The sequence below is a fragment of the Guillardia theta genome (genome assembly GCF_000315625.1).
Source record: "Guillardia theta CCMP2712 unplaced genomic scaffold GUITHscaffold_69, whole genome shotgun sequence".
NCBI classification, from domain to species: Eukaryota; class Cryptophyceae; order Pyrenomonadales; family Geminigeraceae; genus Guillardia; species Guillardia theta.
Window position 1 is genome coordinate 166933 of NW_005434605.1, and position 22452 is coordinate 189384.

Genomic DNA, 22452 nt, shown 5'->3' on the forward strand with positions numbered 1-22452 from the left:
TCCGACATTGTCAAGCCTTGAACACGGGTCAAGATGCTTTTGGGGTCCATCCTCCACCCTCCACCTTCTCGTCAGTTCTTGAACCAGTTCTGACAGAAGGAGAGAGAAGTCTGCCGATGCAACACCCTCTCTTTCCCTTCATCATGCCTGCCGTCCGCAGTCAGCGTTCACCACCATATCGTCAGGGCCTCACAAGAGCTCCGTAGAGTTTCTTCCTGTCACATCGCTCCTGTATGTTCGGATTGCTGACCTGCCTACGACAACCGGAAGCTTCCATTGGACTCCTCCTGTCCAACTCCATCACGCCCCCAGCCGCAGGTTATCCTCCGCACCTGGTGCAGTGTACAATGTGCTCCTGTCTTGGGAGACCCCGAGCGTTGGCGAGGCAGTCGTTCCTCTCTTCACCGGGCTCGCAAAGGGCGGTGAGGAGGCTCCAGCCATCTGTCTTTCCCCTCAGCCGCTCGACAGCATAGGGGCCTCGAGGTCACCTTCGGGATGATCTTGAGACTCTTTCCTATGACGGGGTCGTGCAGTTCGTTCATGGTGTTCCTGTCAGGGTGGTGAAGTTCAGCTGGGAGGAAGCATGATGGAGGCGGAGACCGAGCCCCGGCGCATACCATGCACTCGGAGACTGTGACCGGAACAAGATCTTGCTCGGCGACAACCTCTGCAGGTGGTCCGTGGCCATAGCACCTGAGGCCACGTGCAGTGAGCGTCTGCCATATCGACGAGATGAAACCCTCCCCTACCTCGACTCTGCTGCGAGCTCGCGATGGATCGGTTGAACCTGCTGTAAGTCGACTCGAATGGAAACACTGCAGGCATTTTTGAGCTGCAGGGATGGAGAGTTTCAAGTCACCGACATGCTGAAGCGAAAGATCAATCAGTCAAGTCACCTGCCCACTGAACCCTCTACAACAGAGTTTTCTTCGTGCACTGGCAGCCAAGCGTTCTCGTCCTGTCGTAGTCTCCCATGGCTTGTAGGAGATCTATTTCCAACCTTGAAACGCTGCAGCTGTGGCCTTTCGTCATAGACTTCATCCCTCTTGACCCGGTCCTCTGTGTATGCTAGTGGAGACAGCACAGCCTTGGAGGGCTGGATGTAGTTCATCGCTTCGACTGTCATTCTAGACGATCTGGTCCCCCCCTCCTCCGGAATTTACAGAACCCTGAAGTTTGCTATAGGATGGTTGCCCTGCTGATCTGAATGGGACAACAGCACAGCCTGAATTTCCCGTAGTAGCTGTGTGAGGCTCGCCGCTAGGACGGTCCGATCACTGTCGCCGCTTGCCAGCCGCTCCGAGGGTCAGTGCTGGGTCAGTACCGCTGCTACCGTAGTCCCTCGCCGCTCCTCCTCCAACTACTGAGTAAATGAGTCACGAGGACGTCGTGGATGCGGTCAAAGTTGTCATCTACTGGCGAGCGTGTAAGGTACTCTCAGTTGGAATTTACTGATATAAATATTGTTGATATATTTGAAACTTTCAGTATAATTTTGAAATAATAGAGAATTTGGTGATTCTGTTTTGGAATTGTCCTGCGATTCTCTTCGATTTTGACATATATTGATAATTTCAGGACCAATCTGCATACGTATTCGGAAGGGTGGGGTGGTCGGAGCAGTAAGGGGGGGTGATCAGAGTGAGTGGAGGTTCCAGCCAGGGTTCATACGATGCAAGCACCTGGGGTGGGGTCCTTTAAGTGGTCGTTAAAGGGGTGCTGGAATATTGTAAGCTCCATGGGGTGGTGTAAGGTGCTACAAATGCCCTAAGGAGACAGCTGAAAGGAGGGGGTAGTCAGAGAACATTGTCGTACATTTGCAGGGTGGGTGAAAGGAGTATGGGGTAGGGGTGGACTCGGGGGTATAGGTTGTAGGGGTTGGATTTGGGAAAAAGGGATTGCTTGGGGTTGGGGGTATCAAATGTTGGGTAGGGGTATAGAACTTTCAGGTAGATCCAGTTAAAATGGTGGGTAGTACGAAGGGAAGAGGAGGGGTTATATAGCAGAAAGGTGGGTAGGGGGTTGGTGATGACTTGGAGGTCGATTGGGTTTGGTTGGGTGGGGGCAGGCAGCCAGGGATGAGCGCATGTGGCGACATGCGGGTTGACGAGGAGGAGATGCGAGGAGAAGAGGAGGAGAGGTGGAGAGAAGTACAAGCGACGGTGCAAGAGAGGTGAGGAGTAGGAAGAAGCGAGGAAGAAAGAGGAAGGGGAGGAGTTAGAGAGACAGTAGAGGTCAATGCAGCTGTGAAAGTAGTGGGAGACTGCTTTTGAGGTGGCAGGGTTGCGAGAGAGCTTCGAGATCTTTACCGGGACCATGCAGAAAGATCTGATATGTAGAGCTATCTTAGAGTCGCATGCGTAGGGCTCATGCCGCTTGCTGGGGGCGTTTGTTTGTGGATCAGATGATCCGTTTTGTTAGACGATGAACAATCCGGCTGTGCGAGAGATCTCATCCTTACAAGCAGGTGGAATTGACTTGCAACTGGAAAAGCATCTGAAAGCTCTAATTGCTTCTTATTCTTTCATGAGCGGGTTCGCTTAGAGAGCACGGAGGCTATGTTTTATTAGGGTCCAGAGACCGTGGTTTGAAGTGAGCTGACCATGAGCACTTCGGCCGCATCTTCGTCCTCTGTCAGTGGCTTGAGCCACAGCCAACCTGTCGAGCCTGTCATCCCTGGATCAGCCAAGGCCCAGCGCTATCGACCGGATCTGCTGCAAGATCCCGAGAAAGCGAAGGACTCGACGGTTGTAGACGTGACGAAGAGGCTGGTAGCGGGGGGGATCGCAGGAGCATGGGCCAAGACGGCGATCGCTCCGCTTGACAGAACCAAGATCATCTTTCAGACGAGCGAGAAGAAGTTTTGTGCGAGGAACGTCGTCATAGAGATGGTACTTCCTGTGTGGCAGGAAGGTTACAGATGCTGACGGTATGGCAAGGTCGAGATTGTGAAGAGAGAAGGGGTCAACGGGTTGTGGAGAGGGAACTGTGCTACAGTGATGCGGGTGTTTCCATATGCTGGGATTCAGTTCGCAGCATTTGACGTTTACAAGCATTTCTTGAGCAAAGGTATCAGCGCGTTGACCCCCTTTCGTCTCTCCTGCAGATCTGACCTCTCCCTCACAGACCCTGATAGCATGTCGGCGGCGCAGAGGCTGCTGGCGGGTTCGGCTGCTGGCGCGACTGCCGTTGCCGTCACGTACCCGCTGGATCTCATTCGAGCTCGACTAGCAGTGAGTTCTGTCGCCTGCTGCTTACATCAGCTGCGATGATTCAGTGCGGGATGTTTAAGTTGCTCACTTCTGCGACAGGTGAGGCGGACATGGGAGGGTTCTGTGGCAAGGAAGGTCTGGTGGCAAGCCATCACTGGAGGACACGATAGAATAACCGTCAAGCAGCTGTAAGAAGTCTGCTGTGAAGACTGTGAGAGGGACCTGAGTTCGTTGGGACGGCAGATACCGAGGGTTGAGCCCGACTTTGTTAGGCATCCTGCCATACGCAGGTGATGGAGGAGTCGTTGTGCAAGTCTCGACTGAAAGTTTCTCCTCCTGCTGCTGGGATATCTTGTAGGGATCGCCTTCCTCACGAGAGATACCTTGAACCATCTTGCTTCCAAACACTACCACACCACCCCCCTGGAGACTCCGCTGAAAGCCAAGATGTTTGCTGGCGCGGTGAGAACACTGAGAGTTGCTTGTCTTGGTCCTTATTTCTTGACCTGAACCTTCCGGGCTGCAGGTGGCTGGTCTTGTTGCTCAATCTTCCACGTGAGGATCGACGAGAGTGCTGTGTAGATCTGACCGGGTTTGTAGATACCCTCTCGACCTCGTTCGGAGAAGAATGCAGACGGAGGGATTTGTCGAGACTGTGCGATTACTCTGGACTCTCCACTTCAATTGCTGTGACAAACTTGACAGGGACTGGATCACGTCAGGAGCTCGAGCGGTAGGGTCGCCACACCTTACTTCAAGTCAATCTCTTTCACACTGCACTACATCTACAAGTGAGAGAGAGCATTGTAGTCTGCCGCTCCTTCTTATCTGTGTGACCTACAGGCAAGATGGCTTGAAGGGATTGTTTAAGGGGTTGTCGATGAACTGGATCAAGGGCCCAGTTGCGTAAGTGAGCAAAGCAAACGCTCCTCCTCGCTCACTCTCCTCACTCAACAGGTTCATGATCAGTTTCACGGTCTTCGACTACATGAAGATTTATTTCCGCATCGAGAGATGATGAGGATGATGATGATGACGACGACGACGACGACGACGACGACGATGGTGGTGGTGATGGTGAGGATGGATAAGGTCTCGCAACTTTGGCGCTGGCTAGATCAAGGGAGGTTACTGCTGGAGGGAGGAGAGGGTAGCGATGGCGTTGCAGCTTCAGTTGTCGCGGGGTAAGGAAGTTAACTTAGGTTTCTAAATGAACCATGTCGCTCTAGATCCTATGAGATGAGATGAAGAGAATCGAGCGCTTTCATGGCAGGAAAGCCGAAGGGGAAACGATCTTCCTCTCCTAACTCATGTTCTCCCCCTTCTACGAAATCCTTTCTTCTTCCCTTCCTGACCGATCCACCTCCTTTGCCCCCCACTCCGCCCCCCCCCCCCACTATTCCCCCCGTCCTTATCATCTTGATCATATTTATAGTCATCATCGTTTCTCCTCCTGTTTCCCTCGTTCACTCATTTCCCTCCTCGGACTTCTGTTCTAATCAAATCTTCATAATCGTTATATACATTCAGTGGAGCTCAGGGTACTCGTTGGCCTGGCTGACTTGGCAGTTGTTGAGGTACCCGAGGATCTGCCGAAACAATGAGATGTGGAGAGGCAGAACATGAGAGGAGGGAGAAGAGAAAGCAAGAAGACCAAGGGTTGAGGGAGGGAGGGAGCGAGGGAGGGAGGGAGGGAGAGGGAAGAGGGAGGGAAAGGGACAGGAAGCGGGGAGAGAGGGAAGGCAGCAGAGGAGGTTGCGACTGGGAGGACCTTCGAGACATCGGACATGAAGGGGACTGTTGTCGTCTTGGAGTTTCCGATCATGAAGGTGACGAGCTCTTCCTGGTACCGCAGGATGCTGAGAGTAAAGCAGTCAGGTGACGAACCTCAGCTCTCCTCCTCCTTCTTCTTCCCTCCCTCCCTCCTCACCTTTCCCTCTCTCCCAATCTTTTCCTCTCCCTCTACCTTCCTGCTCCTCCCTCCTCCTCCCCTCTCCTCTCTCCTTCTCTTTCCCTCCTTGTTCCCTCTTCCTCCCTCTCCTGCGCTGCCCAGTCCTGCTCTGCTCTCTCCCCGGCTCTTCCTCACCATTCGGACAGCCGGCGGCAGTTCGGGGAGAGGATGGCACAGAGCGATTCTGCGGCTCTTGCTTGAAAGGAAAATGTCTCTGAGTCTTCTAGGATGCACTGACATGGCCAGTCAGGGTCGAGGAGGATGCGAATGAAAGTGGAAAGATGGTGAAGGAGGAGAAGGAAGAAGAGGATAGGGGAAATGAGAACGAGGGCGGAGGAACGAGGAAGGAGGGAGAGAAAAAGAGGAAGGAGGGAGAGAAAAAGAGGAAGGAGGGAGAGAAAAAGAGGAAGGAGGGAGAGAAAAAGAGGAAGGAGGGAGGTGACAAATGCGGAGAAACACAACTGTCCTAACCTGAAGGAGAACGTCAACTAGCGCTTCATCTGCCATTCGCTCCTGGACAACAAACAAGTCAATCAATTTTTGGGACCCCCTTCTTGTCCCTGGCCCCTCCCTCTCCCTTCCTCCCTCCTCTCTGTCTTAATCTCTGTCCTGCCCTTCTCCCTAAATCCCACTAATTTTGCTGTTCTGCTCTCTTCTGCCCTCCCATCTCCAATTCCTCTTCCTCTCCCCCGGAACGAGCGGTACCTTGAATGAGGCAGGGGCATCTTTCAGCCGGGCGATGAAGTTGTATGCCGCATCCTTCTCCGGGCCCTGGTTACAGTCACAACCCAAGGATATACAGAAGAGAGGTAAGAAGCATGAGGAACGGAGGAGAGAAGTGGAGGAGAGGAAAGGAGACATAGGGAGAAGGACGAAGAGGACGAGGACAAGGAGGACAAGGAGGAGAAAGACGTACCTTGGTGCTGACAAGCATGCTGGTGACCATCTCTGGCAGTCCTTGGCTACTCACTCGGATTAGCAGGGGAGGAAGAAGTCCCTTGACCCTACCAGGTGAAGTCGGCGAGCATGTGACCGGCGTCTTCGATGACAGCGAGCGAGGAGAGGACACGGAGCAGAGTGATCTTGATGGGGAAGGTTGGATCGGAGAGCACGAGCTTGTTGAGCTCAAGGAAGAGATCTCTAGGGATCATGATGCTCATAGTCCCATGCTGCAGCTGCGTGTGGAAAGCTCTCATTCCAGGTACAAGATTTCCCCTCCCCTGCTGCTACTGCTGCTGTGGCTCTTTGCTACTCCTACTCTTACTTGTTCTCCTCTTTCATCCTGGTCCTGCTCCTGCTCCTGCTCCTGCTCCTGCTCCTGCTCCTGCTCCTGCTCCTGCTCCTGCTCCTGCTCCTGCTCCTGCTCCTCTTTCCCCCTGATCTTTCTCGTCCTCGTCCTCGTCCTCTTGCCTCCTCCTCTCACCTCACGGATGGCGAACGCTGTCTTCTCGATGATCTGAAGGACCATCATCTGGATGTCGAACCTGTAGAGAGGATGAGACTCTTCGACACTGTCAAGCAGGAGAAAGCTCTCACTGCTTGAAGGCGCTCAGGCAGCTTGCCAGCGCGTCCCAGTACTGTGTGCACTTGGCCGCGATGAAGGCGAGAGGAGGGACAAACGAGAAGTTTCGGAGGATGTTGAGAGCCTTGTACGTGTAGTCCTCGCAGGACTCCTGCGACACTGGATCACCAGGAGGGGAGGAGAAAGAGGACGAAGACGATGAGAGGGAGAGACGTAGGGAAGCAAGGAGGAGCAGGAGGAAGAGGAGGAGAAGCGGCGGTGCTTGCATCAGCAGCACATCACATTGATGACTCACCACCTCTCCCCATCGGTTGCATGCGACCGCCAGCAGCTCGGGTTGTCTCGCCAGCCGGTAGAGAAAGCGAGCAAGAGCGCAGCAGATCCCCTCTGACAGCTCCACGTGCGGCTCACAGCCGTTCGCTGCCTCCCAGGAGTTGAGGGAGAGGACGCCGAGGGCCCACAGCAGTTCGTCCTGTAAGCCGCTCTCAAGCGCCCGACAGATTCTCTTCCCCCTCGCGATCGGGTTGTCAGGGTCGCTCGATCCCTTGCAGCGATCCAAGAAGGGCTTGCTGCTCGCGTTGGCGAACCCTGACAGCCCGGCCCGCCCCTGAGTCTCCTCGCCGACCCTGGCAAGGAGCGAGTGACCCTCCTCCACGCGCTTGCGGGCCTCTGAGATCCCCTTCGCCATCTTGCGAGGGAGGGGGGCAGAGAAAAGCTCCTCCCTCACGTCCCCGATCTCAATGCCGTGAATGTCGTGGATCTCGAAGGCATAGAGGTGGCGCAGGTAGAGCTTGCGGAGCTCTGCGAAGATTTGATAGTCCGGCTTGAGGCCCAGGAGCTTGCAAACTTCGTGCCATATCCTCTGCCTCACCACCGCCTCCAGCCCTCCGCTCTTCCTTATCACGTGGTACAGGTCGAACAGCTCAATCTCCTTGTCCTGTACCTTGACCGTCAAAACTCTCAGCCCCTGCGGCGAATGCTTGTTGAGAAACTCCTGATACTTTTCTCTCCATTTTTTCTGACACAAGCAGAGTCAGAGCAGGGAGAGCACGAGGAGGAGGGACGAAGATGCTGTCGAGGGTGAAGCAGACGGAGTTTTCCTTACCTTGGTTTGAGCGTCCACGTTCCACTTCTGAAATTTCTGCTGGTCAGCGAAGCTGACAGAGAGGTTTCTAGACGCGAGCTCCTCGTGGTGTAGGAGACCGTCTTTCACAACGAGACCAACTTTGCTGATCTCCTTCAAGACTCCATTCTCAAATATCGTGAACGAGTCCTGCGACTCGGCGCCGCTCGGCTGCAAAGTCCGGGGATCGACTTTGTCATCGATCTGCATCGCATCTCCTTCCTGCCTGGCTGTCGCCTCGGTCGACCTTCCCTTCTTGGCCTTATCCAAAGTTCCTCGCCGAGGGCTGCCGACCTCCTTGCCCGATCTCAACTTCTCATACATCTCAAGCTTGTCGAGCCCTGACTCGAAGAAAATCTTCCTGACAGCCGTGCAGAAGCCAAGAGAAGCTATCGTTCCACTCCTCCCCTCGCCTGTAGAGTGAGAAGATTTTTGTGAAAGGAGCTGATCAGCAACGATGCGCCAAGAGTGCAACTGGGAGGAGACAAGGTGAGGAAGCCAACGTGACAAGCCAACGATACCTTCGATGATCCTCCATGCTCCTTCACGGCTTGATAGATGTCATACAGAGTGACCTGCTTGTCATCTAGTACAAATGTCGGCATTCCCAGGGCATGCTGATTCGATTGGGTATCAAACTGCTCGAAGCAAAACGTTACCCGCCCTCCAAGCACGAATACACAGTACAATGCTTCTCTTCTCGCTGGGCACACAGTGCTTCCAGTCCGACAGGAATTTCTTGATTTCCCCATTCGTCTGGTTACACGTAGCCTCCTTGCTCTGCGCATGAAGCTTGCGTCATGACATCGAGAGGGCAGCAGGTGCATCAACACAATCATCCTACCCCTTCACTGTCCTCCCAATTATCGTCCCCCTTGATGCCCCCGCTGTATCCGAAGCTGGTCTTGACTGAACCCACGGATGAGAAGGATACCAGAAATGTGAGAGGGTATCTCACCTTTCTTAATGTCCAGATTGAACTCCTTGCCCTTCTGGAATGAGAATCGAGAGGGCTCGCCAGAAACTAGCAGGATGCTTGGTGGATGTGGGAGGAGGAGGAGGAGGAGGAGGAGGAGGATTCCACTTGGCGATTCGACGAGCACGAATGATCTGTTGGTTCTCGGAGACCTGCAAGACCATCATCCTTGAGGAGACCAGGAGGACGGCAGGAGCGGGCGAGGTCAGGAGGGGCTTCGCGCCATGCTCCTGGGAGCTTCGTCGAGGATGGGGTATGAGGGGGGAAGAGGGTACGAAACACATCAGAGTTTGACGACGGCCGGGCCCGGCCCGGGCCGGGCCCCGGGCCGAGGGTCCGGGCAACAGATTATGACATACTATAAATGGCTCCAGATGGCAGACTTGGATCAACTCAGGAACTTGTAATGGTTTTCTCCTGATGACCAAAAACTTATGAAAATACAGTTGAGAAAATGTTGTTTACGATCAACGCAACAGAATCCAAATTCAAAATGGTTTCACCATTCACCAAGAACTCTCGTCAAAGACTCGGACAATCATGCTACGGACAAAAATCCTTCTCTCAGAGACCATGGAGTCAAGGAGTACCTGTGCCTGTTCAAGACGTAAGCAGGTCAGATTTCCGAGTTCATTGCGCCGCTGGGTATCATGTGCAGGGGCCAAAGACGGTTATTAATGAGATCACAGAGTCAAGAGAAGTTTTTCAAGGCTGATCCGAGCCGACGAGCTGGCAGAGTTGCCTACGTCATGAGTACACAGAGCTGTAGGCAACACGGTAAACTGATTGGCTGGAACTAGCCGAGCGTGTGGTGATAACAGTGTTAGTGACCAGACCTTGGATGAAGTAGAGACCGTGAAGAATGTGCACATCCAAAGTCACGCTTGGATTGACTTCGTCACGAAAGGGAGCAGCTTTGCCCGGGAGGTCGCGTCGAATTGAAGCGAAGTGGTTCGAAGAAATTCAGACAAGCTGAATATGGTGAAGGGAGATGACGGAACATACACAACGTTGTCAAGATTCAGCCGAAATGTTTCGAACCATATGAAAAGTGGTTTGAGACATCTCCGTTATGCATAAGCTGAATGCATGATCGTACATTTGTCAAGAGGGAACCTTATTCACAGCCCGGATAGATGGTGATCCGCCAGGTACCAGAGAAACCGTTGAACCGCAAAGCGTCAGCATGAAGAAGACCATCCGTACCTGCCGTGAAGGGAAGAAAGGCCTTCGGAAGTTGATGGGTGGCATAACTTTAGCGATGATCCGAAATCTTCTCAGCGTTGGGCGGGGCCGGAGAGCGAATGCACTGGCCGAAAGGCCGACCGAGAACGGTGGCAGCCCATTCCCGGAGGTGTGGGTGGAAGGGCCAGGGAGCCAAAGGTCGCCCATGATGTGTCGGTTGGTGGGGCCATGCTGAGGGACGAGCGTCGGAGGGTCCGGGGAGTCACGGAGTCCCGGCCGGGCGGGTGTGTCGCAGTCCCTGCTGATGCGACATCTGTCGTCACCGTATGACGACAATTGGCCATACGAGAGACACTGCTTCTCGCCGATGGTTCTAGAGCTGTAGCACAAGGATCACACTGAGGTGGGAGGCAGCCTGGCCGGTTCGTCGTACTTCAGTTTTAACTTAACTTTGAGTAAATGCTGTTTAGTTGGGGATGAGAGGGGACGAGGGCTATTCCAACGGAAACTTCTACCACCCACCTTACCCCTCCCAACTTTGGAAAGTTAAGGGGTAGGAGAAACAATTCCCATCGAGTTCATTACCCCTTATTTTGATATGTAATACATTGTTATTTCAGTGGTGGGTGATACTACCCCACCCATGAATGACTCCTCAGGGTGTTGATCACCCACCCTCCCATATTGCGCGTGTCAAAGGAACTGAAGCCCCATGCCCAAACTTCATGGCGGCGCCTCCTCCTTTTCCGTTCTCCTCCCCTGCTCACTGTCGTCTCCGTTGTGCTCCTCGCACTTGCACTCCATCTGATGTCATCTGATGTCCTCCTATCCTTTCTCAGTGCCGCAGTGCCCAGTCTCGCTGTAGCCTCTTGATGCTCCGAGTCTGATCGTCTCTTCCTCCCTCCCTCTCTTGCCACAGCTGTCCTCTCATCCTTTCTCCCTGCTTTCTTCACAAGGCTGCACTGCGTGATAAGACGAAACGTTTTCTCTGCGTTTCGTTTATCGCTTCCATGCTTGTGTTTCTCCTCTCTGCACATCGCTGATGACTTTTTGCCTTTCAGTTGGGTTGACCGCCATGTCGACAACCTCCTTTCAGCCGCATAGCGCAGCCAACACTCTGGCAGCAAACCCCAACCATCTCGGAGCAGGGGGACATTTCCGCAGCGACTACAAGAAGTCGCATGCCTTCGATTACAGGCACGGGGCTCCCTTCGAGCGCGACCGCAACGCTCGCTCACCGTCTCGCTCCTCTCCTGACGTCTCCATGAGGCTCGTCGCTCCGAAGCCTCCGGTCACAATCAGGGGAATGAGCGCCTATGGAAACATCCTTGCCGATGGTTTGGATGACGCGGTGTCGGACGATGGCCGATCCTTCCGAGGAATAGATGGTCGAGACAGCTCCATGTCCATGGTGTCAGACTACACGCTGAGCTACGGTCTGGAGGCACTCGACAACGACAAGCTGGTCAAGAACGACGACGGAAGGTTCGTCCCTGCCTTCGTTGCGCTGGACCGCAAGGTGCTGCGTTTCCACGTCTGGTTCCGCGATCCTCGAGCAGCGGTGGGCTTCAAGATCAGGCAGGCGACTCTGTTCCACTACCTGGAGGACGGGAGCACCAGGGTGTCTGAGAAGCGGGTGGAGAACAGCGGCATCGTCACTGGTGAGGTAGCCTGTAGGCATCGAGCTCCGAAGCCAGGGAGCAACGGAGAGTTCTACACGGTCGAGGACTTTGACGTTGGGGTGGAAGTCGTGATCTTTGGGAGGACGTACAACATCATCGACATGGACGATTTCACGCGCGAGTTCTACGAGCTCAATGGGATCTCGCGGGCAGAACCGCTCCCCATGCCCAGCGATTATGTCGAGCCCTCGACCACCGCAGGGGTGAGTGAAGGGAGCGGATGGGGAGGCTGGAGACGATGATGAGTGGAAGAGACAGATGAGGCGAAAGAGGAAGAAGGAGGGGTGGGGAGCAGACTGGAGTAGGGTTGCACGGAGGGACTAGCAAAAGATGGTGGGATCTTGATGATTTTGACCCTTCTCTCGTCTTTGCAGCCTCCTAAGACCATCCACTCTTACCCGGATGTGGTGTTTCAGAGCCAGGGAGTTTCTGATCGCTTCCTCAACCTCGACAGGAAGGTCCTCAGATTCTACTGCTCCTGGAACGATGACAGGGCATACGGGGAGGAAACCTACTACGTACTGCACTACTTCCTCGTGGACGACACGGCAGAGGTGAGTACAGGACCCTGTCGCTTCCTCTTCCACCCTCACCCCCCCCCCCCTCCTCTTCCTCTCCTTCCCCTTCCCCTTCCGTTCCCTTCCCTCTCCCCATCCCCCTCCTCTTCTCATTCCATTCCTCCCCAAGTGCCCCCCCTTCCCTTCCTTTCTGCTTTGGGCTTCTCTTCCTCACGTTCCTGATCTTCCAACTCCTCAAACGATCTTCAGGTCCTCGAAGTCCATCACAGGAACGACGGGCGAGACCCCTGGACGTCCCTCCTGAAGAGGCGGCCGCTCCTCAAGGGCCTCCCACGGCAGGTCATCGAGACGGAGGAGGACAGGAAGAAGAACCCGCAGCCCCGCTGGCACTGGACGGAGCTGACGGTCGGCAAGGTTATCCAGCTGTACAATCGAGACTTCTTGATCCGCGACTGCGACCAGTTCACCAGGGACTGGATGGACAAGCACGGGCTGCCGCAGACCGAGGCCGTCCTCCCTGAGCCGCCTGCACTCTTGGAGTTCAAGAGGAAAGTGCCCAACTATCTTGGATTCGGTTCGCACGAGGACTCTTTCCAAACTGTCCTCAACCCCATCATGCCCAAGGTGAACAAGAAAGATTTCATCAAGGCGATGGCGAACAGCGGCAAGATCATGAGGTTCAAGGCCAAGATCGTCTCCACCATCCCTGAGGACGATGGGAGACTTTTCATCATCTCCTTCTTCCTCGCCGACGACGAGATGTCTGTGTATGAGCTCCCGACCCGCAACACCTTCTCCGGGCTGAGGGCGGACGGAAGCAAGTTCCTCGAGAAGAAGAAGGTACTGCACCCCGAGGGCAAGCAGTCTTCCCTTCCGCGTTACTACGGTCTCAACGATCTTCAGAACTGGCAGGTGGGCAGTAGAGTGATCATCAACAGCTTTCAGTTCGAGATCATTGGAACTGACGACTACACGTCCAACCTGCTCGCTGGAGAGCACCAGAAGATCGACATGAGCAAGAGGCTGATCCTCTCCCAGATCAAGTCGGAGATGCGCAAGATAGCGATCCAACAGAAGGATCAGTTCGAGTATGTCGACAGGAGAGACGACGGGGTCATCAGCGCCGACGAGCTTGACTCAACGCTCAAGAGCGTCGGGATCAGAGTGTCCGAGGTAACCTTGCTGCTACTGCACTGCTCATGTCTCATGTTTCCGGCAGGCCGAGATTCACGAGCTGATTTCTCTCTTCGACCTCGACGGTGATGGCGCGCTCAACTTTGACGAGTTCAACAAGATGTTAGAGCAGATATGAGACAAAGCCACACAGACTCTTGGACCGCAAACAACTTCTTGTGTAACAAAACTAATCGAGTCTTGTAAGTCTTCCTCTTCAGCTCCAGCACCCCAACGGCTGACTAAAGCACGAGTGCGCGCTCTCTCTACCTTCATACCCTAGATCCTTCTTGCATGACACGCTGTGGGCTGTAGCGCTCGTAACGTTGCTGCTGGACATAGCTCTGCTGCTGGTACTGACTCTGAGACCTCGGGACATAGCTCTGAGGCACGTAGCTCTCCTGGACGTAGCTCTGATGGTACTGACTTTGAGTCTGAGGCTGTTGGTAGTATTGTGTCACTGCATACGAGGTGTTTGGAGGAGCCGAGCTGTTATGATGGTCCACCTGTGTGGTGGAGACACCTGGAGCTCTAGATCAGTTGTGCCCCTTCAAAACATCCTTCCTTTACCTGGCGCTCGATAGCTCCTGAGGTATCGCCCGGGCTGGATCGAGGGCCTCTCGTACTCAACGATGTGAGGTGTATCAACAAATTTCTGCTCGTCATGTCAACGACCTCAAACAGCTGCTGGTGTTCTGCCGTTCACACCTGGCTCTGCACTGTGTGTGCAACGGGGACGATGCGGGGAACGTCAACGGTTGTTGGCTCTTGAACGGTGTACTGTCTATCTTCCATGGTCACTCTCGGTCTCTGAACCGTGACTTGCTTCGTGTCCATAACTTGTCGTGGGACTTGAACTTTGCGCTCTTCTGTGATTGTCTTGGGAACTTGAATAACTCGCTGAAAACAACCGAAAGTAAGCGCGCACAGAACGGTCTAAGATGCGAAGCGAGGCACCTTCTCGTTTTCTTGCACATGCTTCGTGACATATGTCATCATTGGGACCATCACTGTTCTAGGGACCATTCTAAGAACCGGGATCTTCACTTCTTTGGGAACAGGAACTATCACTTCCTGCACAAACACATCACATCTATGCAAACTATAGCTCACTGCCATCCCTCTCCTCACCTGCTCTTCCATGACTGTCTTCGGAACAGAGATAACTTGTTCGTCGATAATGGTACGAGGCTCTTGCACAGTGTATTCGTACGGCTCCATTACAGTCTTGGGAACCTGGGGAAGGCATTTCAAAACATGACAAAGGGCATCTTGTTATGACCTTGATGTTGATCGTCTTGGGTTCCATCACGACTTTCTTCTCAGGTACCGTTGTTTGGGAAAACATGATCTTTGTGTCCGGTACAGCTTGCTTCTCTGTCACCAGAAACCTGTTTCATGTCATTCTCAAAATCACAGCCCGCCTTGAATGCGAACCTATCCACAATCCTCCCATCTTCGGTCCGGTACGTTCCACTTGGTACACCATGAACAGGGTGCTCGTAATCTATGCCTGAGCATTTTGCAAGTCTCAGGGACAATGCTTCAGATCTATCTACAAGTTTTGTTCACCGTCTGGTCCATTGTACGACATGCTCTGCATGATTGGTGAGCTCGGCTATCACCTGGATACAAGCGGTCAAAAATTGTAGTTTCGAGCAGCATGCGATCTCTCAAGTCGCTATCTAAACATGTTCTGTGTTGCTGCAAGAGGAAACGAGGGAATGACAGCTCTACTCGACCCTTCTAGTCCACTGATTTGAAACGTCAGGGGAGCAGAGAGAATCCAAATTTCGTGAAATTGTGCAAGAGCATGTGAAGTTTCCTCGCAGGGTTGGGGAGGGAGGGAGGAGGAGAAGGAGATGACGACGAGCGCGAGGCTTCAGCATGGAACATTCCCCAAGGGATCGAGGAATGCGAGGCAACCGCGGCGCCCATGGCAAGGCGTCTTCGGACCGGCGGAGGCGGCACAAGGCAAGGGGGGTGGGGTAGTCAGCCTCAGACCGGGTGCTTCAAGAAGAGTTCTCCCTGACAGGGGTAGTACATATAGGAAACATTGGATATGGACGGGGTGGTACTGAATATGATCTCGCCCGAGGGGGTGGGTAGATCAATTGGGTCCCGACACAGTAGTGGTAGTAACGGAGTCTAATAGGGCTGGTGGGGTGGTCAAGGGGGGCAGTACACCAGAGGAGCCAGGGCAACGAAGGGGTGGGGTCATTGCCTGGGATGGTAGAACACGGACCGGTGAGATGGATGGCGGAAAATGCGGCAGGGTAGGGGTTACCCGTGTGGTGGTCAGGTGTTGTTCAAATTCCAGGGGTGGTCGGATTAGAAACGGAGGGGTAGTCAGTAGTGTTCGGCATCTCCTGGCGTGCTCGCAATGCAGGAGAGGAGGGGGGCAGTAAGGAGGGCAGCAGAGCAGAGCAGAACAGAGATGGGATGTGAAGGGGAGAGGGGAGGACAGTAGGGCGAAGGCATAGCGAGAGCGAGAGACTAAAGCAGGAGAGAGAGCAGACAGCGAGGGATATGGGGAAGGAGAGACAAGAGATAGAGAGGGAGGGTGATAGCTAGAGTGCGAATGGAGTAAATATGTTTTAGGTATACCCAACATAGAATGATGGTGTCCTGAAGATGAAAGAAAAGGAAGAAGAGAGGTTCTGGAACGAGGTGACATTGAATGCGAGGTATGACAGAGATCGAAAGGGCCAATCAGAACAACATCAGTGAGCCTTGAAGGAGCGAACGGGCGGGAAATTGTTTTCTAGTCGATGTAGCATCATTGACTATGGATGTGAGTCATGGGCGTCGATGGAGAAACGATGGGAGGGGGGTAGCCGTTGGAAGGTAGTCAGAAGTAGAATGCTAGCGAACCGCATGCGGTAAAGTGTATATGACGTATATGACCATCATGGCGGGCAGCTTTAGCTGCCTTCATCAAACCTTTGATTCGAGTTCATGATGTGATGGTTGAGAAGAGGGACGAGCAGCAAGATATCAAAAAGCCTGAAGAGTTAGACGTCCAGACTTTCAGTTCATCCTTGTTTATTGCATCCCTGGGATTCTTTCTTCTTTCTTCTCTGAGCTCACATGCAAATGTTCATTGTGAGCACGTGGTTGGATCAAGTTGTTGGAGATAATCGAAAGGCTCCTCTCCTCCTCCTCGCCCTCCAGACTCCTCGCAGTAACTTCACTGTGCCGCGATGCTGGTAGCAATAGAGCGGGAAATGAGCCTGAGTTTGTAGAGCCTATCCGTGATTGAATGTTAATTGCTCGCCCGACTCTCCTTGAAACTCCTCCTCTCACTTTCAAACTTCCTTCCTCCTCCTCTCCTCCTCCAATCAACTCAGAAGAGTCACTATCGGCTGCTCAAAAAGCACTGGCCGAGCACACTCTGGAGCATCATCGGACTACTGAGCTCCGGAGTCCGGCGCAGCTGATCCGATCTCTGCCAGGGCAGGCCAATAATCAGGCTCCTCTGCTAATGTAATGCTGCAGCCCCGCCGGAGGCTCAGATGGTCTGAACCCGGGCCGGACCTCCGGCGCGGCGCTGCCAGCCCGGGCAGGTTAACTGAGTGCCGGAGGCTCAGTGCGGTCGGAGACCCGGCGGAGTCTGCCGGGCCCGCCGGGCCCTCGGCCTCACTTACTGTGCCGGGAAAAATTTAAAATGGATTTTCAAAATTTATGAGCCTGCCTCAGAGTTTACCGATCCTGAGCCATGGCGGGAGAGGAGCTTGAGAAGAAGCGGCAGAGGCTGGCGGAGCTAAGGAGAGCGAAGGAAGCTCGAGCCCTGCAGCAGGCATCGTCTTCAGCTGCACAGACTGCTGCATCAACGTCTCTCCAAGCACTTCTTGCTTCTGTTGGTGCCGTGGGAGAAAGTAGTAAGCCAGCTGAAGGGGAAAGGGGAAGCGACAAGGCAGAGCAGCAAGAAGAGAGCAGAACTGCAGATCGGGTGGCGGCAGAGGATGAATCACGACCAAGGTCTCGGCGTGAGCATAATCTTGTAATCTCAGAAGCGATCATTGTGGACATTCCGGGGAAGATTAGCGAAGCTTACGACAAAACTACTCAAACCGAGCAAGCAGCAGAGCCACAAGCACCTGAGGCGGATGGAGAAAGGAGTAGCGATGCTCATAAAATAGGGACTGGTACTGAGAGACAGCCGCATAAGGCACAAGAAGACATCAAACCTGCTCAGAACGATGACTCGGTAGACGCTGGGAATCCCGAAGAGTCTCTTCCCGAACCCTTAGGAGAGGAAGAGTGGAGGAGGCTTGCAATTCAGGACGACTTCCAAAGTTTCTTCTTCAACACCTCCAAGATCCTTGAGCGTGCTCTTGGACAGCAAGATTATGACATTTTCAAGGACTACACAGCGGACGACATGAGTATTGACTCCAAAGATACTAGAAAGTCGCTCCTAAAGCTGCAAACTACATGTTACGATCAGCAAAGGTGTCAGGATCGTCCACTAGCAGCTCTAGAGTGGAGTGTTCACCACCCTGAGCTACTGTTAGCGGCGTATCATGATCCCGTCGCATCTCACCCATCCGGTGGGACGATCGGGGGCGGCCAGAGTACGCAGAAGGGTCTGGTTTGCATATGGAACATGCGAGCAGGACAGTTCTCACGTCCAGAGTATGTTCTGCAGTGTGAAAGTACCATCACTGCAGCAGCTGTCCATGCGTTCAGTCCTCACTGCTACATCGGCGGCACTCAGGTCGGGCAGATCGTCATTTGGGACGTCCGGGCACAGCTCACACCAGTTTCACGTTCTCTCCTCTCAGTTCAGGTAGAGCTGGGATGCAGGATTCCGTACGTTGTCAGCTGACCCTCCTCTCAGGGCCATTCGCATCCGATAGTCGGGGTGCGTGCGGTGGGCACGCAGCATGCGCACAGCTTGCTGTCCTTGAGCAGGGACGGCAAGCTGTGCACTTGGAACCCTTCGAAACTCTCGGAGCCGATGGACCAGATGCCCCTCTCCATCGGGAGAACTTCAAGTGCCGCCCCTGAGGGAGCAGCAGGCGCATGGAAACTCGACGACCACACGGTCTCCGCCATCTCTTTCTGGGTCTCGAACTCCGACGTGGAGAGGTCACCTGCGAGCTCGCGGTTTCAGGGGCTCACGTAGTTTGTTTGCAGCTTCATGGTCGGGAGCGAAGATGGGTGTGTATACTTCGGCAGCAGGAAAAGCATCACCGACCGGGGCACCAGCCATGCGAGCACGGAGAGGAGGAGAGAGTGGATCTCCGGCTCGCTAGCAGGGCATTCTGCTCCGGTGACGGTGAGCTCCAGGCAATTTCCTCCGCCCCTTGTCCTCTGAGATGCTCGGTGCTACTCGCAGGCTGTGGATTTCCATCCGACTGCTGACGATGCCAAGTCGTCTCTGTCGAACCTGGTCGTCTCGAGCTCCATGGACTACTCCTGCAGGCTTGTCGCTGCCGATCTCTCCGCAGCTTCTTGACGCCCTCCTGACAGGATCTGGGACCGCAAGTCCGGCAAGGCACTCCTTGTACTGGACGCGGAGAGCTCGGAGTACATCTACGACGTCAAGTGGTCACCAAGTGATGAAGCCTCTCACTCGTTTCACAATTGACGTCTCCTGCCCCAGCTCAAGCTGGAGTCTTCGCGTCTGTGGATGGGTCCGGCCTGCTCCAGGTGTGGGATCTCTGCTCGAACCTGGAGGAGCCGCTAGGAGACTTCAACGTCTCGGCCCGCCACTCTGCTTCCGTGGATGCTTCAGTGGGATCGCAAGATCCTGTTAGAGGCCTGGGGTGTGTAAGTTGGTCAGGTGAGCCCTTCTCAACTGCTTCATAGCCGTCCTCGTCGTCCTTGTTCTCTCTCCTCTTCTCAATATTGTGTTCTGACCTTGAGCAGGAGACGGAAAGTCGTTAGCATGCGGAGACTCCGTGGGAAGGGTAAGCGATCATGATCTCTCCCTGCTCTGCCCTTCTCCTCCTTTTGTTCTTCAGACAAGAGCAACTGAGTTCCTCCGCAGGTGCATATCGTCGGCCTCGGATCTGACATCAGCGAGTTTAGAACAGATTCGGTGAGATGCTTTCATTTTTCTTTGATCCAACTGAACGTTTCCTCCTCCTCCTCCTCCTCCTCTTCCTCCTTTCAGTCATGGGAGCAGCTTTACAACTTGCTCGCGAGCTCAACGGAAGACGAAAAACAGTGACCGAGTGAAATCTTTACTCATGATTGATTGCCGGCTTCAAAAGCACACAACACGCCGCCGCCGCGCCCGGACCCCCGGTGATCGGACTCTGCCGAGCCGGTTCTACCGCACCGTTCAGTCACTCTCACTGCTGGCCGGCCCGGTGACGGACCGTCCGACTCGGAAACTAGAAACTTGACTCACTCAGTCACCGGCAGCCTTTTGGGCCCGTTCCCCGGCGTCCGGGACTGGGACCGCGACTCCGGGCCCCGGGCCCGGATGGAACCACGTCGCCGGCAGACCAGAGATCATGTCGTGGCGCTGTTCTGGGCGCTGTTCATCGGAGCGCTGTAGGCTCCACTGTAGGCTGAACATGCTGAACATGGCGAGATAGTGCTCAGAGTAGTGCTGCTGCAGTGGCCAAGTTCATGTCTGTTAGCCAGGGAAAGTGGAAGAGGAAAGGAAGAGAAGACAGAGAAGAGGACGAGGACGAGGAGAGGAGGACGGGAAGAGGAGAGGAAAGAGACCGTGAGAACGAAGAGATAGGGGAAGAGGCTGTGGCGAAGGCAAGGTCAGGATCAAGTCGAGGAGATAGATGATGGCAGAAGCAAAAGGGTCGTGGTTGAGTGGGCAGACACAACAAGCAAGATGATGAAGCTACGGCAACTCACTTGATTTTTCTCAGGATGTTTGAGGTAGCAGCAGCATGTCCATGAACATACCTGAACAGAGAGAGTTCTGGACCAAGTTGGTAGTGGCGGAGGTTGATCGGAGAAAGAAGAAGCTGCAGGAGAGGAATCTGAAGGCTATCCCTCTATCTGAATGTCCCCTTTCAAGCTGCCAAACTTCACTCCCCCCCTGGCTTTACCGCATCTCCACCGCTTCTCCTCGGGTGATCGAGTTGCTGTCTTGAGCTCAGAGGACAAAATCCAGCTAGGTGAGATAACTCAGGTCCACGAAGAGGCGACGTGCGATGTGGAGCTGGACGATGGCGATGTGCTGGCGCGCGTCTCCATGGCGAACATCCGACTCCCCATGCTCGACGACCTTCCTCGCGTCCTCGTCGTCACTGTTAGGGGAGGAGAGCGAGTCCCGGGGAGGAGCGTGAGGGTTCGCTTCAAGGGGAGCGAGATGTCAGGAGTAATCTTGCAGGAAGAGGAGAAGGGAACGAGTGTACAGTTGGGGATGGATCATGCTTGGCGATGCTGCAGAGAGAAGAGAGATCTGTCGCTGCATGCGGAGATCGTGACGAGAGGGGAGAGCGACTGGCTGGTCACGTCGCAGGCAGAGTTTACACATGAGGAGATGAGGAGCGTGCTGGGAGCAGCCGGTGGTTGCCAGGTGAGTTGGACCAAGAGGAGAGGAGAGGCGAGGAGGGGAGGGGAGAGGAGAGGAGAGGAGAGGAGAGGAGAGGAGAGGAGAGGAGAGGAGAGGAGAGGAGAGGAGAGGAGAGGAGGGGAGCGAGAGGGAGTGAGAGGAAGGGAGGTAGAATATTAGGAGGAGGGAAAGAGGAGTGGAGGTCAGCGAAGGGGAGCGGTTAAAAAAAGGAGAGAAGGGAGCCGTGGAAAAGGGTTTGAGAGATGGGTGGGGGAGCAAGGAAGGGAGCCGATAGATTTGCGGATGTTTTTATGCTTTCGGTGAACGAGACTTGACAGATTGATCGAGAGATGGCAAGAACGGGAGGCAACGAGACAGCGGTCAGTCATGACAAAGCTGTTGTGCTGATCGTTGTTGTGGTTGTGGTTGTGGTTGTGGTAGTCGTGATTGTTGATAAGAACGATTTTGTTGTTATTTGTGCTATTGATCATATTGACTTATTACCAGAAGTGCGTCCACTTTGTCTCCATCGTTGTTCGTCCGAACCCGACGTTCAGCATGTCATAAATACAGGGAGAGCTTAGAACTATTCGAAACTCATAAAACAGCAACTCAATAGCCAACAAGCTTTGAACATTGAGAGAGGTCGTAAAATGCTCAGGCTTGTTGTTGAATCAAAGGTTGGTTTGCCTTGAAAGACAGCTGTAACGCAGTCTCTGTCATGCCGTTGTCTTGTGCCGCTCTTGTGTTGTTCTCCCTCTCCTCCTGCCGACGCTTCACCATCAACGGTCACCCGTTGCACATGTCAAGTCAAACCGCAAGGCACGTCAAGATGGACGCGATGGACCGAACCTGGAGGAAGAAGCGAAATCAGATGCACGTGACAAGTAGCAATCACAACAGCTCAACGACTGGTACAAGTCAGCTCCACCGCAGCCCCGCAAGTCTCACATCACTCGCGAGTTCCTCGAGGGTGCTTTCAATCTTGTCCCTCCACTCTCTGCTCTCTGCTACTTGTCTGCTCGAACAACAGTGAGCGGGGGAACAGGAGCGCTCTGCTGACATGTCGCTCGGCTGCCTCCTCCTCCTGTCCGCCGAGATGGTCCTCTTGAAGATCGTGCTGCACCACCAGCAAGTCAGCGGAGGAGGAGGAGCGGGTCCTGCCAGGTGTACTTGTGCAGGGAGGGCCTGGCAGCCAGGAGCTCGGTGTCGTCGGAGCGGCTGAAGGTTGTGCTGTGATGGAGGGGCCTCGAGGGAAGAGTCGCTGACTTCCCCAGGAACCCGAGGGTGGCTTCTAGCTCTTGGTGTTGATTGCTGCGGGGAGGTCAGAGGAGGAGCAGCCGATGGTCTTGTCGTTGTCATTCACTTGCTCGTTTCTTCTTCTGCCGCCGCCAGCCCCGTCACGTCTTGATCCAGCAAGGCCAGCAGATTCTGCGCTGACGACTGAGGGTAACGAGACATTGTCAGCGAGGAGAGGAGGAGGAGGAGGAGGAGGAGGAGGAGGAGGAGGAGGAGGAGGAGGAGGAGGAGGAGGAGGAGGAGGAGGAGGAGGAGGAGAACGAGAACGAGAACGAGGAGGAAGAAAGGGGGTAGAGACAGAGAGCATTATATGGTTCGAAGGGGTACAAGGTGA

At 54.3% G+C, this 22452-nt stretch overlaps 7 protein-coding genes across 7 annotated transcripts in view; 3 read left to right on the forward strand and 4 right to left on the reverse strand.

The window, feature by feature from the left end:
- Positions 1-71: 71 nt before the first annotated feature.
- On the reverse strand, positions 72-1126 carry GUITHDRAFT_113676 (hypothetical protein; the record flags this gene model as incomplete). Its single annotated transcript, XM_005827119.1, has 9 exons — positions 72-147; positions 194-287; positions 333-441; positions 489-549; positions 601-693; positions 750-815; positions 860-866; positions 910-958; positions 1001-1126. The coding sequence occupies 9 exons, from the start codon at positions 1124-1126 to the stop codon at positions 72-74; spliced, it is 681 nt and encodes a 226-aa protein (XP_005827176.1).
- Positions 1127-2603: 1477 nt separating this feature from the next.
- On the forward strand, positions 2604-4230 carry GUITHDRAFT_113677 (hypothetical protein; the record flags this gene model as incomplete). The annotated part of the gene is made up of 11 exons (XM_005827120.1): positions 2604-2891; positions 2940-3069; positions 3127-3233; positions 3312-3400; positions 3456-3502; positions 3571-3674; positions 3739-3767; positions 3813-3867; positions 3918-4003; positions 4056-4118; positions 4170-4230. 11 exons carry the CDS (start codon positions 2604-2606, stop codon positions 4228-4230), a joined length of 1059 nt encoding a protein of 352 aa, XP_005827177.1.
- Positions 4231-4738: 508 nt separating this feature from the next.
- On the reverse strand, positions 4739-9326 carry GUITHDRAFT_113678 (hypothetical protein; the record flags this gene model as incomplete). Its single annotated transcript, XM_005827121.1, has 16 exons — positions 4739-4801; positions 4984-5071; positions 5299-5396; positions 5635-5676; positions 5869-5934; positions 6080-6125; positions 6172-6338; positions 6587-6647; positions 6700-6836; positions 6981-7703; positions 7791-8282; positions 8330-8446; positions 8496-8588; positions 8653-8717; positions 8767-8936; positions 9295-9326. 16 exons carry the CDS (start codon positions 9324-9326, stop codon positions 4739-4741), a joined length of 2460 nt encoding a protein of 819 aa, XP_005827178.1.
- Positions 9327-11461: 2135 nt separating this feature from the next.
- GUITHDRAFT_52356 (hypothetical protein) lies at positions 11462-13156 on the forward strand (the record flags this gene model as incomplete). Its single annotated transcript, XM_005827122.1, has 3 exons — positions 11462-11854; positions 12035-12205; positions 12419-13156. Coding segments are annotated over 3 exons (1302 nt in total), but the record flags the coding sequence as incomplete, so codon positions are not given.
- A 458-nt stretch (positions 13157-13614) lies between these two features.
- On the reverse strand, positions 13615-14936 carry GUITHDRAFT_113680 (hypothetical protein; the record flags this gene model as incomplete). The annotated part of the gene is made up of 8 exons (XM_005827123.1): positions 13615-13865; positions 13913-13997; positions 14051-14242; positions 14300-14416; positions 14474-14578; positions 14625-14733; positions 14780-14855; positions 14915-14936. 8 exons carry the CDS (start codon positions 14934-14936, stop codon positions 13615-13617), a joined length of 957 nt encoding a protein of 318 aa, XP_005827180.1.
- A 2124-nt stretch (positions 14937-17060) lies between these two features.
- On the forward strand, positions 17061-21386 carry GUITHDRAFT_142924 (hypothetical protein; the record flags this gene model as incomplete). The annotated part of the gene is made up of 13 exons (XM_005827124.1): positions 17061-18134; positions 18186-18436; positions 18485-18626; positions 18687-18721; positions 18821-18906; positions 18954-19133; positions 19220-19260; positions 19341-19391; positions 19904-20073; positions 20208-20265; positions 20340-20843; positions 21158-21199; positions 21327-21386. The coding sequence occupies 13 exons, from the start codon at positions 17061-17063 to the stop codon at positions 21384-21386; spliced, it is 2694 nt and encodes an 897-aa protein (XP_005827181.1).
- Positions 21387-21629: 243 nt separating this feature from the next.
- Positions 21630-22452, reverse strand: part of GUITHDRAFT_142925 (hypothetical protein) — a gene marked incomplete at both ends in the record, with an annotated part of 4673 nt that continues 3850 nt past the window's right edge. The window contains 5 exons of the mRNA XM_005827125.1: positions 21630-21671; positions 21771-21837; positions 21883-21939; positions 21993-22133; positions 22186-22262. Of these exons, the coding sequence (XP_005827182.1) occupies positions 21630-21671; positions 21771-21837; positions 21883-21939; positions 21993-22133; positions 22186-22262 (384 nt within the window). The remainder of the gene's footprint in view (positions 21672-21770; positions 21838-21882; positions 21940-21992; positions 22134-22185; positions 22263-22452) is intronic.